This window comes from Nicotiana tomentosiformis, chromosome 8, assembly GCF_000390325.3.
Source record: "Nicotiana tomentosiformis chromosome 8, ASM39032v3, whole genome shotgun sequence".
In the NCBI taxonomy this organism is placed as follows: Eukaryota; Viridiplantae; Streptophyta; class Magnoliopsida; order Solanales; family Solanaceae; genus Nicotiana; species Nicotiana tomentosiformis.
The window spans coordinates 84247209-84265163 of record NC_090819.1 but is presented as its reverse complement, the minus strand read 5'-3'; the positions used below and the strand labels follow the sequence as shown (position 1 = coordinate 84265163).

At 34.6% G+C, this 17955-nt stretch overlaps 2 protein-coding genes across 4 annotated transcripts; one reads left to right on the top strand and one right to left on the bottom strand.

Moving 5' to 3' along the window:
- Positions 1 to 6838: 6838 nt before the first annotated feature.
- Positions 6839 to 13009, top strand: LOC104108885 (probable E3 ubiquitin-protein ligase RZFP34). 3 transcript variants are annotated; one of them, XM_009618033.4, is made up of 12 exons: positions 6839 to 7000; positions 9794 to 10015; positions 10207 to 10294; positions 10669 to 10728; positions 10913 to 10945; positions 11174 to 11251; positions 11410 to 11453; positions 11740 to 11780; positions 11884 to 11966; positions 12076 to 12167; positions 12251 to 12362; positions 12449 to 13009. In XM_009618033.4, the coding sequence occupies exons 2-12, from the start codon at positions 9828 to 9830 to the stop codon at positions 12560 to 12562; spliced, it is 933 nt and encodes a 310-aa protein (XP_009616328.1). In that variant the 5' UTR covers positions 6839 to 7000; positions 9794 to 9827; the 3' UTR covers positions 12563 to 13009. The 3 variants fall into 3 exon arrangements, with proteins under 3 accessions (XP_009616328.1, XP_009616326.1, XP_009616327.1); XM_009618031.4 differs by having other exon boundaries at positions 6840 to 7000; positions 8748 to 10015; XM_009618032.4 differs by having other exon boundaries at positions 6840 to 9304; positions 9423 to 10015.
- Positions 13010 to 14723: 1714 nt separating this feature from the next.
- Positions 14724 to 17158, bottom strand: LOC104108884 (FCS-Like Zinc finger 10-like). Its single transcript, XM_018775138.3, has 3 exons — positions 17026 to 17158; positions 15354 to 16413; positions 14724 to 15269 (listed from the first exon to the last, which is right to left on the bottom strand). The coding sequence occupies exons 2-3, from the start codon at positions 16373 to 16375 to the stop codon at positions 15119 to 15121; spliced, it is 1173 nt and encodes a 390-aa protein (XP_018630654.2). The 5' UTR covers positions 16376 to 16413; positions 17026 to 17158; the 3' UTR covers positions 14724 to 15118.
- Between the last annotated feature and the right edge of the window lie 797 nt (positions 17159 to 17955).

The window sequence follows — 17955 nt, the reverse complement described above, 5'->3', positions numbered from 1 at the left end:
AGTTTGAGAGTGAAGATATGAGTTTCTGGGTTGAAAATCCAAGAAAATGTATGAAGACTTGAAGGTAGGATGAAGATCTGAGTAGAAACTTAAGAACAATTATGAAGATTTGAAGGTTGAAGATAAAAAGAAGAAGATTTGAAAGAGTTGGAAGCTGCTAGGAAATTCGAAGATAAGAGCTGAGATCGGAAAGTGGAAAAGGTACAAAAGGTCGAAGCTTTTATAGGAGAAAACGTAATCATTATGCGACGCTTCACATTCGGAGGCGACCAACCGATGGTTGACACGTGTCCGAAGTCAGAACGACGCGACTGATGGGACGTTTCGGCTTCTTAAAACTCCAATCGGTTTCCCATCGGTTTTAGTATATTATCCGAACTTTACCCATGACTTAATTGATTTCTTCAAGAAGATTGTATACGGGTAAAATCGAGGGTAACATATACCCCGATTTTTGTGTGAGTCAAATGAAGCAGAGACATGACTGCATGGGATCAGAATCGAAGGCAGGGACTTCTCATACCAGGGGCCGAACGGAGTGTTCGCCACCGGGCCTGGCAAGACAATACTCCCTGGACCTAGAGCAAGCTCCTAAATCTTGGGAAGCATTACGAACGGTTGCACACGACTAACAGAAAGTCGTGATATCCGCACCCAACCAGGTATCACGGCGCGAATCCCGTCCGATGTCGGTAGCATATCAGTAATTGACGAGAAATGAGGATTGTTTTACCTTTTTTAGAATTGTACTAGGGATGAAACTCTCTTACTATATAAAGGGGAAGCTTTTTCATTCAATACATATGGTAACACGCATAGCAAAACAATATAAACTCATTCTCTGCTTTTTAGTTATTGAGAATTTCTTATTTTAATCATAGTTCTTCATACACATTTAGCTTCGAATCGAGGGTCCGATCGAGGGCAAAACTATTGTTAAGTTTAAATATGAGCCCGGACTTAATGTCTCAACTGGTTTGGTTATTTATTTTATCTTTAATTCGTTTATCTAACGTTCCTGATTACTTATGTCGAATCAATTCACATATCATTAAAATCACGTACAAATTTAAGGGTAAACAAAGATAACATATTCCATTCGGTCCGAAGAGGCAACAGATTCATATGAAGTCACGTCATAAGATAATTTATAAACGTACCTGGCAAATTGAATGATCTTCCTGCACAATTACTATTAGATTTATTACTTTTAGAACAACTTAATTAAAATATTATAGCCACTATTGAAGATAAACGTAAATCAACGTTAAACTACGAGTTTCCTAACGATCAGGTTAACTAGTAAATTGAACTTTGAGACTTGAAGTTGCAGAACTTGACCGTTTGATTGTTCTAATTACCATTTAATTATCTGATTAATACTTTCCACCCTAATAATTAGGTTAACTAAAGCTCATTTTTCTGAAGAATTTTGGCCCGTTGGTGAAGATGAATGCTACATATCAAACTCATTATCCAACAAGAGTTGTGGTGAGATGAATAGGAATCAGATGTTTTAGCGTCAAGCCTTAGTAATAAAAAAAAATATTGTTAGGAAACGCTTCCCCTTAAATGGTTCTTCCATAACACGAATCCAAATTAATCACCCAATACAATTACAGGAGCAAACAAAAAAAAGGATCAAACTCATTAGAATAAAATCAGCAAAAAAAATGTATTGAGCTTTCTTGTATGTTTGTAAGTTTATTTGTAACTATGACTTCTTAAGAGATGGTTATTTGATTTGCATGTATATCACTTAAATCCAGAAAAATTACTCATTTACTCCTCCTATTTTATTTTGTATGCCATATTTTCTTTCATTTTATTCTAAAAATAATGACACGCTTTTTTATATATAAAAACAGTTAAACTTTACATTTATTTACTCTTAATATATCATACTTTTATAATAATCACAAGAATTTCACTAGTTGATTTAAAACAACAAATTTCAAAACTCTTTCTTTCTTTTTTGAATTTCTTATCCAATTAGACTCTATATGTAAATTTGACGGGAGTATGACACTTGGACAAAAATATTTACAAGTGACGAGACTAAGAGCCCGTTTGGACATAAGAATTTTTTTACTTTTTTCGAAATCAATGTTTGACCATAAAATTTTCAATTTGCACTTGAAAATGAATTTTGAAATTTTTCGAAAATTTGAAAAACTCCAAAAAGCTGTTTTTCAAAATTCACTCAGATCACTTACAAAACTTCAAAAACAACCTAAAATTATATTCATATCCAAACATAACTCTAATTTTCAAATACCATTTTCACTTGAAATTTATTTTTACTTTTTTTTAAAAAAAAATTACAATTCTTATGTCCAAACGCCCGCTAAATTATCTATTAGCAAAATTCAAGGAAAAACAGGATTACTGTTCTGATGAGATAATTCTAAGGTATGTTAATCAAGATATTTGGAGGTCAATAATTGAGATTGAACTCAATCATTATCAAAAGATAAAGACCAAATTAAGCTCACGTCAAAGACTTAAAGAAAAGATATTTTCCAATAAAAAAAGATGAATGCTAATCCATGAAGTGTGTTGATGTGAATAATATCTTATTGGGATGATGGTGACGTGTTTATTATTCATTACATTACACGTGTCAGTTACATATTTACTAGCTGAGTTGTCTCTCTCAAGTCTCAAGACTCAAATAAATGGATGATGACGCAGAAATACCTCATCCTCATCCTCATCCTCATACATCCACTTTCTCCACCGTCCATTTCCGTATTTAGAAATTGCGTAATACTTTCTCTGTTCATTTTTAATTAACATGTATATTAAAAATAAATTTTTATTTTTATTTAACACTTTACGCATATTAAGAGAAGACAATTCTTTTTTTTATTATACCCACAATATTTATTACTTATTTCAAATTATTTTCTCAAATCCAATAAAATATGCATCAATTAATATGAGTATCATGGTAAATTATGCACTTCATTTATTATTTCTTAAAGGACGTGAAAAGTCAAAACATACCGAGTAAAAGTGAACGGAGGGAGTAATATTGAAAACAAACTTAAAACTGAGTGATAAGCTGTAAGGTGTAGTTGGGTAAAATGCATTTGATAAAATAATGCATGTATTAGCTTTGTGTATTAATAATATTTTGTTTGGTACACTTTTTGAACATATGCATTAATTATGCAGGCATTGGTTATACACTCTATTTGGTATTATGTTATGCATAACTAACGCATAGAAAACCATGGTATTAGCAATGCAATGAGTTTTAATGCATGCATTAACTTAGTTAAAGACAAAATTGCCCTTCAAATTTATGCTTGATTAAAATATGTTATTAAATAATCCAAATAGTGAGAAATAAAATTATATCCCTAGTAAATAAATAAATACTTAACATATTTTCTTTTTTATAAATAAATATTCAGTTCTATACTACAATATATTTAGACAAATCAAATAATTTTTTTAAAACTTTTTCATATAAAAACATTCTTAACATATGTTTCTTTAAAAAGATCGAGTGATGGACTGGTTTTGAGGGCATTTTTATAAACAAACAATTCTTTTAGAAATTGTGCAATGCTTTAATACATCAAACCAAACAATGGATCAGAAATATGTCAGCATAACTAATGCAAGAATAACTAATACCAGCATTACTAATACACCATATTCTGCATTATTCTTATGCACCCTACCAAACGACCCCTAAGAATTCAAATACATACATGATGTTAAATATGTACTGAAAAAATTTAAACCGTCAACCCAAACAAAGTACCAAAGCAATACAACAACAATAACAACAACAACAACAACAATAACAACAACAACAATATATTTAGTGCAATCCTACATTATGGGGTTTGAGGAGGGTAAAGTATGCGTAGACCTTACCCCTACCTTGTGGAGGTAGAGAGATTATTTTCGAAAAATTCTCGGCTCAAGAAAATAAGATAAGAACAAGAGAACAATAATAAAAAGGTCATACCAGAAATACTAAAGATAAGAACATTAACAACAAGAATAAAGCATTAATATAACAATGCTACTAGACACCACGAATAGGAAAACACTAAAATGATGATACTAGTGCTGGTATATAAAACAAAATCAAACAACCAAAACAAACGTAGCAGATACAGAGTCCTGAACTTGACGGCCTACTAACCCTCAACCCTAATCTTCAACCTCTATAACTTCCTATTTAGTGTCTTGTCCTCGGTAAACTGGATGTCTGCCATGTCTTGTCTAATCACTTCTCCCCAATACTTCTTCAAGCTACATCTACCTTTTCTCATACCTACAATAGCCAACCTCTCACACTTCCTCACTGTGACATATGTGCATCTCCTCTTCACATGCCCATACCACTTCACCCTCGCTTCCTTTATCTTTTCGTTCACAGAGGCCACTCCCACCTTGTCCCAAATCACTTTGTTCCTAATAATATCTCTCCTAGTATGCCCACACATCCACCTCAGTATCCTTATCTCTGCTACTTTTATCTTTTAAGCATAAGAGTTCTTGACCGGCTAACATTCCTCCCCATGCAACATAGCTGATCTAACAATCACCCTATAAAACTTATCTTTAAGTCAAAGTACTAAAGCAATCAATAAAGTATATTTCAAAATTATTGTAGATTCTTTTAGAAATTGTTAAATAGTTGTGAGGGACTTTTGTATTCTCTAACACATAATTTTACGTGGATCTCGACTTCATAAAATAATATTTTACTTATTCCTCACATAGAGAAAAGTGGAAAAATTGTTTAATGCAAATCGAATTCTACACGACATGATTTTGAAGGGTCACAAAACGTGAAAGAATGACCTATTCAGGACTTCATCTTGATCAAAATCTTATACTGGGTTTGAGCAATATATGTGGATTCAAGGAGGAAAAAAGCTAAAAGTTAAAATAAATAATAATTGTATAAAAGAGGTCACCAACTTACTTTTCACTTACGCATAAGAAACATATGTGTCAGGTTATAAGTCACCTCACCGTTTTTTTTGTCCATTTGTCAAGTTATACTGTTGATTTGAGCACTCATTTTTTCCTCTTTTTGTTATAGTTCAGATACCGTAGAGATCCTAAAATTAATAAATATATGAATTTTTTTACGTGAAATATTTAACGTATCACTAATTACCCTTTTTAAACAATAAGCGCAAGATTACTTGCTCACTTATTTTTCAAAACTTTTAAAGGAGGTATAACCTTTGGAGAATATAAGGGCGTTCTATAGGAGAAGGTTCTTCTTAGTTCTTACTACGGTAATACTGGGGTGAGCTAATTGTGTGTATCTTGATTAGTGTATTAAAATTTAGGTAGATAAAAAAAAATTACCTAATTATTTTTTGCCTCAACTGAAATTTGAATCTGAGATATTATGATTTTCCAATTTTATTGACCACTAATCGTCCACACATATCCCTAGTGCAGTAAAAAAAAAAACTCAGCCAAAGTTATACTCTAGCAAAGAGAGGCTAGCTTTCTCTCTCTCTCTCTCTCTCTCTCTATATATATATATATATATATATATATATATATATATATATATTTGCGTAGGAGAGAGCTCTTACTATAGAACAATTAACTTCGTGAAATGATATATTCTTTTAAGTCACGAAAAGGAAAAATATTTTTTTCATTTAAAAAAAAAACAAAAAAAGAAGTGTCTATGCAATAAAAAAAATGTATTTTCTCTGATATTGTAGTTTTGTTTTTTTGGATTTTTCACCAGATGTTTAGTATCTGTATTGGAATTCGATTATATTCGAATTTGCGTCACATTCGGAAGATAGCGTTCTCTATCAAGAATTTTTTTCATACTCATAATTCGAACCCGAAATATCTGGTGCCAACTGCGAACAGATAATATATACTACTAATACTATCTTATTATTCTTAGCACCGCCCTTGCCCAGCAAGAAGATACTTTCACTTTTTTAAGTGCCAAGGAGTTGAATTCAACGCCTGTCAACATGGGCAATTTCAACACGTTGCGTGGATGTGTTTCTCATGCTAAAGCTTATGTATATTAGCCTTGATATTAAGATTTATTTTTTGCACTTCTTTTACTTTGAATGTTTTTTCCATTTTTAATGTCTTTATTATCATAAAATTTATACTTAATTAATTAAAAAGAAGCTATACACGATTTGGAACTTGAGTTCATAGGGGCAGGAAAAAGAAAATTATCTTTTGTAAATTCAAAACTAAGCAATACACACACTTTTAGTGTAGCTTATTCTAATCAGATCAGTTTTCTTTATATATTTTGGCATTTTTGAAAATTAATTTACAATTAGTTTTTTCCTTTTTCCTACCCCTATGAACTCAAGTTCCAAATCGTGTGGTTTCCCTCTCTGGCAACCAACACGATTAAAATATTTTTTTAATTAAAAAATTGACGAACTTGGGTTATTACATTCTGATTAATTTCCTTAATTCCTCATGTACGTAAAAACAAATGACATACAGTACCTTTTTTGTCCACAAAAATAAAACGATGGTTCTCTTTTTTTCGTAAAGTTTTAACCATGAAAAAAAAAAGGAAAACAAAAAAAAACAACGGTTTGTACAGTGGTGAGTAGATATTTTGACAAGATTATAAGGGTGAAATAGTAAAAATAATTAAAACCTACATGAATTGCCAGCTTTCATAATCTAAAATCTCAGTCACCACCTCATCAGCATTCAGCCAACAGATTTCATTTTTTTGGAACTCTCTGGAAAACCATTCTTCGGTACCCCTTACCCCACCACCCCACTACCCACTCGTTCTCCACCCCCACCACCCTATAAAAGCAACACACATTTAAACCCTTCTCAGAATCCTCCGGGGAAAAAAAAACCCTCCTACATACATACATATAATAAAATATATATATTTATAAACTGCGTGCATTTTTCTGCTTTGTATTTGCTGGACTTACGATTTGCAGGTCGGAGAATTGTTCGGAGCGTCTGTGATCGACGATCGGAGTTAAAAGTTCGTTATTCTAAGTGATTTTGCGTTAGATCTCTTTTATATTCACTTTATATAGTCCTCTGATTTTCCCGATTATTTTGGCTATTGTTTTGCTTGAATTTTATTTCTTTTCTAGGTATGTGATCAATCAATTCAAATTTTAATATTTTTTCTTTTAAATATTGAAAATCGCATCCCTAGAAGCAAAAGGAAAGGAAAATAATGGCGCGTTTTTATTCATTCTCTGCTATTTTCATAGTGAATTGTTGCATTAGGTGTTGTTCTGCTAAAAGCTTGTTTTTTTCTTTTGTTTTTCTCTGCACTTATTGCTGGCTTTGTTTTTCTTTGCATTTTCAGCTTCTATCGCCGAAGCTTTCAACTTTTTGTGTTTATGTCTGTGCTAGGCTTTTTGCTTTTTTTTTTTTTTTTTTTTTTTTTGCTTATATGAATTACGATGCGTATGCCTTAGTTGGAACAAAGGAGATTTTTGGTGGTATTTGTACGTATTCTGATTGTTGTGCTTCCGTCATGATTTTGTTTTCCTATGGAATTTATAGGAAATTATGATTGTTGTGTGATGAAGAAAGAAAAATATTTTTTTGTTAAGGATCGTGTTTTCCGTGCTTGAGGTCACAATCCATTTGTTTGCTTGCAGTTGTTGTGCTATGAATAGTTGCCTTGCAATTGTTTAATTGCGACTACTGCTTGGTCTATTAGGTGTCTGATTATTGTTATTTTATCCTGGTTTCTTCTATGTTAAATAAAATAATGTGTACAATGTTTAAGTACTGGTTGGATAGGGTTTGATTAATAGAATCGATGTATTTCCAGCTTTGATGGCTTTAGAACCCTACTGTCATTTCTTGATGCATTTAGTGTAATTAATCCTCTATTTCGGGCATCTATCTTTGTTCAGGAATTGTGTGAGAAATTTGCCTGAGTGGCAGCAGCGTTTGTCACCTCCCTATGCAATTTCTGTCTTAGTTTGACTTTCTTTGGACCTGAATGATAGTTTAATTTGAGGTAGCACAAGTTCAGAATATGTGTTGCCGACTTATCTCAAACTCGTACATGGTTTAGTCAAATTGATTACCTAAGAATGGCTGAATGGATGCCAAAGGTGAAAAGTGTTTCAAGTGGAATTGATGGTTAATTTTGAGAACATCTGGCAAGATAGGGATTAGGAATTCTCAAGTAGGACAGATACAGATGTGATCAGAGCATCTGGTGGTTGTTCAACAAAACTTTGCCTGGCTTGTTCTTGACTGCTATTTCAGCGTATACTGTCCATGATGTCTTTCTATAGTATGTAAGCTACAGTTCTGAATCGAAATTCCAACTAGGTATTGAATATATGGAATCATAAGACTGTCTAGAAACCTTTAGAAAGTATATATAAACAGTGGACTAGTTACAAAATCTTAAAGTAGAGATTTTGAAGATCTAATACTGTTATAAGCGAAAGTATACTAATCAAAACAATCTTTACATGGAAAAACTTGGTGCAGAGGATCGTTATTTTTTTCATCTGTTCCTTTTCTGTTGCGAAATTTTGAGGCCATAAACATTAGCATTTCTACGTATGTATGTGATCAATCTGAAGTAGCAAAATTGGGAACTTGAATCAAACGGAAGTAGCAGTCATCACAGTGCCCTTTTCTTTGGACATACATGTCCATCTCCTGTGCAGTTTGTTCGTCACTCTGTGTCTTTTTTCCTATATTTTGTTCAACTTGCCGGTAACCATAGAGGCTATTGGTATTTGCAGTTTTTGCCTTCCTTTAATTGGCAGACTTTGGATTGGGAGTTTGGAGTGCTTTCCAAGACTTGGCAGGTTATTTCCTTCTGCTATGTTTTGTCATCCAACCGATGTAATCTTAGGTTTCTGAAGGAGATCATTCGTACGTGGTTGTGGCTCTCCTCAACAGTTGGCATTGACTGCATACAGTTTACTTATTGCATGAGAAGTTGGACCCCGAAAAAAGATAGATATTAAGGCACAAGATGCTTTTTATATGCATCTCAAAACTTGTAGGCATAGTAAAATATTAGGCATGTCTTTGATGAGGTCTTGGTTAACAATAATAAACTTCTGGTTGAAAAGGAAGAAACAAGTAAAGAGTTAAAAAAATAATAAGAAGAAGAAAAAGAAAAGGCAAAAAATGAGCCAGAGAGTATGGACCAGTGGACGTTGTTACACAACTGATAACACTTTCCTTTCAGACAATGACGCTTCCAAGTAACACGCTGTTAGGACTTATAAAATTCTTCATCAGGGTAAGTTTCCCATGTTGAAGACTACATGATGCAGAATCTCAGACGGAGGTAGGGTTGTTCTCGATGGACAACAAAATAATTCATCTCTGCAGTTTCTCGCACTTTTCCCCTAATGCTTTTCTCTGTGAGGACGGGTTTGATGCTTTGTCCATTGCTTTTACCTTAGGTTGGACTACCCTTCGTCAGTATCTCTTTAAATGGAGGACTTCTCCAAGAATGAAGTTATCATGCAATCATTATTATGTACTGCTGGACGCTTTGGAGCTATGCAATGCTTCATGATAGTTCTAGTTTGGGTTCCTTGTGGACCCACTTGTGGATTCTTGTAGATCAACTTGTTTTGATGAATTCTCACGGTGGAGTTTGCTGATTGGAGCTGTTCAACCTTAGTTGGAATGTGTAGTTGCTGGTTTCAATTGGTGTTCTGCAATGTGCGAGAAAGCAACATTGTCTGAGGTGTTTTGCCCATTTGGAGGGGCAAGTAGACATGCCTTTTGTAGGTTTAGGACTTTTTCCTTAACTGTTTCCTGAATGCAGGGCTTGTAGTAGTTAAGTTCATCCATAAGGCTCGATGGGAGATGTAGTGATTGAACATTCAGGGACTCCACGTTCTGAGGCAATAAACATGCACAACATAATATTTAAGAGTGATGCTGACGTGGTTCAGAATTTCCATGAGGGTTACTTGCCTGAGGATGGAACACGTGACGAAAAATCCTCTTCTACAGAAGCCCTTGACATAGGATACTTGGAATATGGGTATGTTCTCTGTCTCATTCATGATGGTAAACTTATTTCTATTTTGTCCAATCACTCTTGCTTTGACATTCGATCATTAATTCTATGATATTCTTGAAGGTATAGATACAAATCCTCTCTATGTTAGCCTATACCTCATGCATAGTGGACATATGATTGTCAACTATTCACTAATATGTTTTCGTTTCCAGCTGTTCTCACTATCGGCGTAGATGTCGCATTAGAGCCCCTTGCTGCAATGAAATATTTGACTGCAGGCATTGTCATAACGAAGCTAAGGTAAGTCCTTATGAACGACGGAATCATAATTTGGACAATAGACATGGTAATTGGAGATGAAATTGAGTACACGCTTACAAATAGTGATATTTCTGTCATCATAATTGTGACTGAAAACGTGCACAATATGCTACAGTAAAATTCCAAATAATAAAGCACCTGCATCCAGCGACACGTGCATAATCATTTGAAGGCACACTTTTTTCCTTTTCCTTTTTGGTTGCGGAGACACCTTGATTTACCCTTCACGACATTCCTCGCCGCTATGTGTCATGATAAAATTTTACCTTGTCAGCAAATTTTGTGTTCTCTAGATTATCCATTTTCCTTGTTTGGTTGGTCAAGACTGTACTAATATATTTGCTTGTGTACAGAACAATATCAACATTGACCAGAAACTTCGACATGAGATTCCTCGTCACAAGGTGGAAAGGGTAATGCTCCAACTTGACTTTTACTATCTTCTATGCCAATAATTCTTCGTTTTCCTATTTATGATTCTCTTCCTTTTATCTCCTTCTTCGTCAACTAGCTTCACCTTCTCTTCATTTGATCTGTATGAAATCTGAATATGAAATGTAAGAAAAAAATGTACTCATTCCTTGGGGTATTTTGCAGGTTATATGCTCGCTTTGTGATACTGAGCAAGAGGTGAGTGGTCTTTATGCTATTGCTCCTGTTTTACCCTCTTTTCAGTGGTTACTGCTTGCAATTGAGCGGCGCTGTCCTTTTAACCGGAGATATATTGATTTTGATGCTTGAGTGTGTTACAGTTTATTGAGTAAGAACTCAAAGAGAACCGAGTTATATTGGTTTCTACTTGCTATTCTTGCTAAGCAGCTTGCATTCTAACCAGTTATAACTGCTGTCTGTTACCAGGTTCGGCAAGTTTGCATCAATTGTAGCGTGTGCATGGGGAAATATTTCTGTGAAACCTGTAAGCTATTTGATGATGATGTAAGTCGAAACTCTCCTCACTTTAGTATTCAGAGTAAAATGCTTAATAAATACTTTTGAGTTCAAGGAGTGGATACCAACAGGAAATGCTGATGTGTAACCAAAATGTTTCTAATATGTAATGTGCTGACAACCTCTTCTCATTTTTTGTGTTGCAGATATACAAGAGACAGTATCACTGCAATGATTGTGGCATTTGCAGGTACGGTTACTCTGTTAAATTCTCCTGCCTTGCCCATTTTCCATATCCTTCTTCCTTCTTCCTTCCTCATCTCTGTTGAAACTCTGGTTGAGGGAAAGGGAGAAACTAAGAAAATAACACTAATGCACCTGTCATCCACATGTAGTAGTAATGAACAAACTCACTTTGCAATTACAGTACCAATACATCTGGATTCTTATGGTTCATACTTTCCTGTACATTTTGTGTCTTAGCTCTGCGTCAGTTATGACGATGATGTTTTATTTTCATTATTTTCTTGTATCAGGATTGGTGGGATGGAGAACTTCTTCCACTGTTCCAAATGCAGTAAGTCTCAGTCATTCCTTTGTTTATCATATGCTCCTACGCATGCAAACCATATTATCTCTGAACTTTGTTTCTCTTACCATGTGATGGTTGTATGGTCCAGGATGCTGCTATTCAGTTCTGTTGAAGAACAGCCACCCCTGTGTAGAGGGGGCAATGCATCATGACTGTCCCGTTTGTTTTGAGGTATTGATTGAAATAAAAATTCTCCGTAGTTGCCTTTCCCTTGTTTAAACCTTTTTTTTGTGATCGGCATTTTATTGCAAACAAATGAAATGAGAATGGTTATATGCAGTATCTCTTTGAGTCGGTAAACGATGTAACAGTCATGCCCTGTGGACACACTATTCACAAGAACTGCTTAAATGAGATGCAGAAACACTACCAGTAAGTTATTGTTTTTTTTGTCTTCTTTTTATTCAAACATGTGTGTCGTCGACAAAATTGAACTGACCTTAACTCTTTAACAGGTATGCTTGTCCTCTCTGCTCTAAGTCGGTATGTGATATGTCAAAGGTGTGGGAGAAATTTGACATGGAGATTGCCGCAGCACCAATGCCTGAATCTTATCAAGACAAGAAGGTGAGTGTATTTTCTAAATGGTTTTAATTGCTGCATTAATGTGCCATACGAGCTTAAGAAAGTGACCGTGTTGGGTGATATTGCAGGTTTGGATCCTCTGTAATGATTGTGGAATCACCTCAGAAGTGCAATTTCATTTTGTGGCCCAGAAATGTCCATGTTGCAAATCTTACAACACCCGCCAAACAAGAGGCAGATAGGAGGACCAAATATCAATAGTCTGGCCGTGATGTGAAAATGATTGCCGCCCAATGTGGTTAGAATGTGATATTCTGAGTGGGAAGTGATTGGGCTTTTCAAAACTAGCTCTTGCAGAAGAAACGAAGGAGAGGGGGTTACAACATGATCCTGCTTGTAGCACTTCTGGGGTTCTCGTACTTTTGCATTTCCTCAAAAAAGAATTCTGTTGTTCCTTGTAGTAGGTGTGGCATTACAATTCTAAGCATCCAGTGTATATCAGAAGACACTGACTAATTGTTCAGTGTTACCAAACTAGTGTTGGCAGCATATGTTTACCTTTCGCTTTATTGAATCATTTCTACCACAGTCCACAGCGAGTAAAATGTGGTCATGTGGCTGAGCCTGATGCATTGTGAAACTACAGATCAAGATGAATGCATTAGTTCGAAGTATCATTCTTTGCAGAAGGTACTTAAGGCTTCTCTTCTTTCTTTTTTAATTTTACCACGTCAAATCTAGTCAGATTAGAGTGTTGTTGGGTATGGGCTTATACTGGACTTGCTTGAGTTCGCGGTTCGTCGTATTCATTTTACTGGATTTGGGAATTCTTTACATACATTAAGCAAATTAACGTCGTTTTGGCTAGAAAGGTTCCGTATGGCAACCACAATGCCCAATTGCAGATAAAACGTAATGCAGGCACTGAACAAGTTCTTTTACTCCAGTTGCTTGGTATAGGGAGAAGGAAAGTAAATGCAGCATACTTCAACCTTTCCGTTAATTTCGTAATGATAAAAAACTACTGCAACACCTTTCAATTCTACTAGTTCATTTACAATCTTTACTCTCTCTGGTGGTTTTTACCTGGCTTGTAAGGTTTTGGTTTACCAATTAAAAGATCATTTGATAGTATGATAATGAGTACCTAACAAAATCTCCCTTCTCTTCCTTAAATGAGTAATTAATGACTATAAGCTTTCTTAGAGAAACAAGGACGAAAACAATTAATGCCTTTTTTACTTTTTTGGAGTGACATTATTTCCTTTTCTTTTTCCTCAAATGAAAGATGAGAAGGACCAGAGGAGTACTCTTTCTTACTAAGATAGGCGAGCTACAATTACTGCCCGTCCAATTTTCACCAAACCCAAGTTACTTAAATTAATAACCTCACAAAATAACAGAAAGACAAATAGAAAACATAAATAAATACAGAAAGTAACCAGGAATAGTGATAGTACTTTAGCAAAGGCAATCCATAGTTCAGTAGTGCCTTCAGACTTCAAATATGGCAGCAACATGGCCCAATATTCTCTCAATCTCCCAACAGTGTTCTCAGGGAAACCAATCAATCCATTAATAACAGTGGAAGAAACTTCCTTTCCAATTGCAGTTGAAGCACAAAATTAAAGCCAAAGGGGCTTCTTAAAGATGAGGATGTCTCAAGTAGTTAGAATAAACAAACATGTCTGTGCTAATCTAAAAGCTGGAGAAAAAGACAGCTGCTCATGTAACACAACAGAACATATCATGTCCTAAACTGAAGCATAATTGATGTAGCTAAATCTGAAGAAATAGAATGGAGCTACAACGTATTGGTACAACAACTACTACGCCTCGACCCCAAGCAAGTTAGATTGGCAACATGATACCTCACTAACCATGTCTGCTCCATTTAAGCTCATCTCAGACCAATATTGTACAAAATAGAAATAAAAGGCATTAGAAGTTCTCGATATTTTCTATGGACACGTAAATCTGGCAGGACGAAGAAACTCCTAGAAAACATAGGACCTAAACTTACTAACATGACTAAAACATATTCCCAACATGTCTACCAAGTGCATTCAAAAAAAAAGATAATAAGTTGAGGATCAAAGTAGAGCTAGAATTCAGGGAGCAATTGGTTTTGAGGGGTATTTGAAGAACAATAAAAACAGAAACCACAAGAGCCTATGCTATCTTCACCTGAGTAGAAGGCCAAATCAAAATTTACTAGCATAGGCGACCATCACACAATCACTTAAGTCTGAATCACAATCAAGAAACCATCTCACAAGTCAAAAACACTTTGACATAACCAGACAGTCGAATTCGATTAGCAGTAAACAATGAGGACAACTATATATATGGCCTAGTGTGTTAGAAGTAATACTGGTATGAGTCAGTGATACACTACTAGAGTAACATTTAGAAGCAATATATGTAGTCATGAAACATTTATATTCATCAGACTTTGCCAAAGTATTTAGCAGGTGAGAAATCAAAAATTGGGGAGCCACAAGGATGAGCTACAACCCTTGTAATTAAGATTCTTTTTCTGAGATTATACTCCACTATTACATATCAGATTCAGAACTATGTAAAGCAAAACTTGCTGTTTGCGATTGTTTAACCACTAAGACCATGAGAAAGGAAAGACAGTTCACACAAATAGCAATACATTCTCTGATCATCCATGGCTGCACACAGATGCACAAAAAAAACAGCTCTTAGGAAACAAATGATCAGGGTTTCTACTTGTTAAAACAGTGTGGCCATTTCGTCAATCATGGGCTTAGTAGCGCAATTGCAGCATCCTATGTAGCAATGAACAAGCCGGTCTCAAAAACTTCATCCCGGCTATTTGGCTTAATTGTGTTTTCAGAATCATTATTGAGTTTCTCCATCTCCTCATCAATCAAAATCGCCTCGGAACGGCAGTTCAAGCTGCAAAAAGCTTTCTCACCTCTGCAAAGACATCATACATATTTTCCATTGTCAAAATCATTGAGTCACTAAAACCATTTTAAAATGCACCTAAAATCAACAGACCTGTACATGTAAATATCTTCTCCATCCAGCTTCTTCTTGCAAGAGTAACAGAAGCGCAAAAAATCGCTTGAAGGATATGAAGTGAGAACCTCCGAGCTGTCAACCACCTCAGGCAATGTGGTTTTCTCGTTAGCATTCTTACAAAAATTGGTCAACTCATTGTTGTGACATTCTAAAATGCAGTCACCAAAAATATGAGTTACTTTGGCATTAGGTCCACGGGTTCTCACACAGGTATAGTCCTCAGAAAGTTCAATGTCACTCGCCGAAATAGCACCAGCTAAGCTAGTGCTAGAGCCAACCGATGTTGGCTTAGGACCCAACTTTGAGCAACCTCTAACACATTGAGTATGTGACACCACAGGATTGGTTCCATTTTCATAACCAAAATTCGCCGAGCTTGCAAAATGTGCAATAAACCTACCAGAGTCTAGAGAACAAGAACGAAAATTTCTCGACAACTCATGCTCTAATGGGGCTTCTCCAATTCCAAACACAACATCAGAATTGCCCTTTTCAAGATTGGAGCTTTTGGACAAGGTATGAGGAAAAATCGAGATATTTTTAGGGAGTGACTTAGGTTCCTCAACACAGGTCTGAAAATTCTGTGTCTTGATCCTCATTTGTGTGCCAAAAAGAATGTTTTTACTATCCGATGATCGGAGAACTTTCCCCGATTTCTTCATCTCATCATCATTATCAAGAGAATCTACAATGCCAAGGCCTACTTTAGTGCAACAACCCCAGGTAGCCTTATTCCTAAAGGGGTTACCTAAATTTGAAAAGACCCTAAAATCAAGTGGAGAAGTAGGACTTCTCACTGAATCAGATTCTGAGCTAACCTTAGTAGGATTATTGAGCCCAACAAACACACTAGCAGGAACAGGAACATTGAAAAAGTTGTTATTTTTATTATGTTTCCTATTAGCCAACAACACATCAGATTGAGAATAGGAATCTGAGATCAAATGTTGTCCCATTTGTTGAACTTTGTGGTGTGATCTGCTCCTCTTCCTCAGCATTCTCCCTAAAGCCGTCTGCCCTAAAACTCCACCAACACCTGCACCAACATCAAGATTTTTTTCCTTAATACCTAAAATATAAAACAAATGAGAAATTTAAAAGAAAAAAGATCATACATCTAAAGAATAGCTACATTAAACAGATATTTCAAGAAACCAATACCCAGATAAATTGACAGAAGGGGGATTTTTGTTTCGAGAAAAATAAAATATAGTCAGAAAATAAGAAAAAATGAGTCAAAATCGAAGAGTACCAGGAGTCAACAAGAGAAAGACCTGAAAATGTAGATTATATAAATATTTGAACTATGATGAATACTCAAAAGCTAATGAAAATAAAAATATCAACATTGACATATCTAATCAACAAACCACATAAACCCCATTTCTCAAGAAACCAACTTTGAGTGGTGCATCGCACAATAATCTTTAACAATCAAAAGCTGATTTTTTATTTTATTTTTTTCCTTGACGGTTTTCACTTTTTTTTCTTTCTTTTTTTTAAATTTCTTTGAAGGGGAGAGATGAACATAGAAGGAAAAGCAAACCACCTAAAGTAGATTTATTTCCAGAAGCTTCAAAGATGGAGTATTAGTATTAGTTTTTTCCTGAGAGAAGAAAGAAAAACTGAATGCAAGAAAAAAATGCACCAGTGATAGTGAAGGGCTCTTTCCCCTTTCTCTTTCTCTCTTTATCTCTCACAGTTTCTTGTGTGTGTGTGTGTGTGTGTGTGTGTGTGTGTTGTGTGTGTGGCTTCTTCAGTACTCTCTCTCTCTCTCTCTCTCTCTCTCTCTCTCTCTCTTACATTGCATCAAAATCAGTAACAGTGAGAGCTTCTCATATACTCATTTCATTTTCTCTCTCTGTATGTATAAAATGTTATGGAAATACGGAGTATAATACAAAGAATATACCTCTATAAATATGTGTAGAAATATATTATTCTATACTTTCTCCATTTCAATTTAGACAATGTTGTTTGACTCGTTACGAAATTTAATGAAAAAAAAAACTTTTGAAACTTGTGGTCATAAAAATATTTGTTTGGTTATAAAAGTTTTTCATTAATGATAAAATGGGTCAAATAAAGAATTTAAAATTGAATTATTTCTAAATTTAAAAATATGTCATTTATTTTGTAACAAATTAAAAAGAAAAGTATATCATCTAATTTGAAACGGAGGAAATACTAATTTTTACACTATCAACAAATAAATGCAAGTAATTCTATAAAAAAAATCATACTAGTGAACTAAAAATTAATATTAATTCAAATGTATTGATGGAGTAAAAATTCTTTATACCATCGATGAATATTAAGTACTTTTTTAGCATATATATATATATATATACATATATATATATATATATATATGTGTGTGCGCGCGCGCGCCAATGTATCTACCACAGTTTCTCTACCAAATTCACTACAACATGTCAATTAATTGGATTTTGGTTAATTTTCTTTTTTGTTATAGTTTTTGGTCAATACTAAAACATTAAATATGCACATTCTTTTATTCATTTTGGGATAAAGTAGGAACGACATAGAAAATAAGAAAAGAAATCTCTACGTTTAG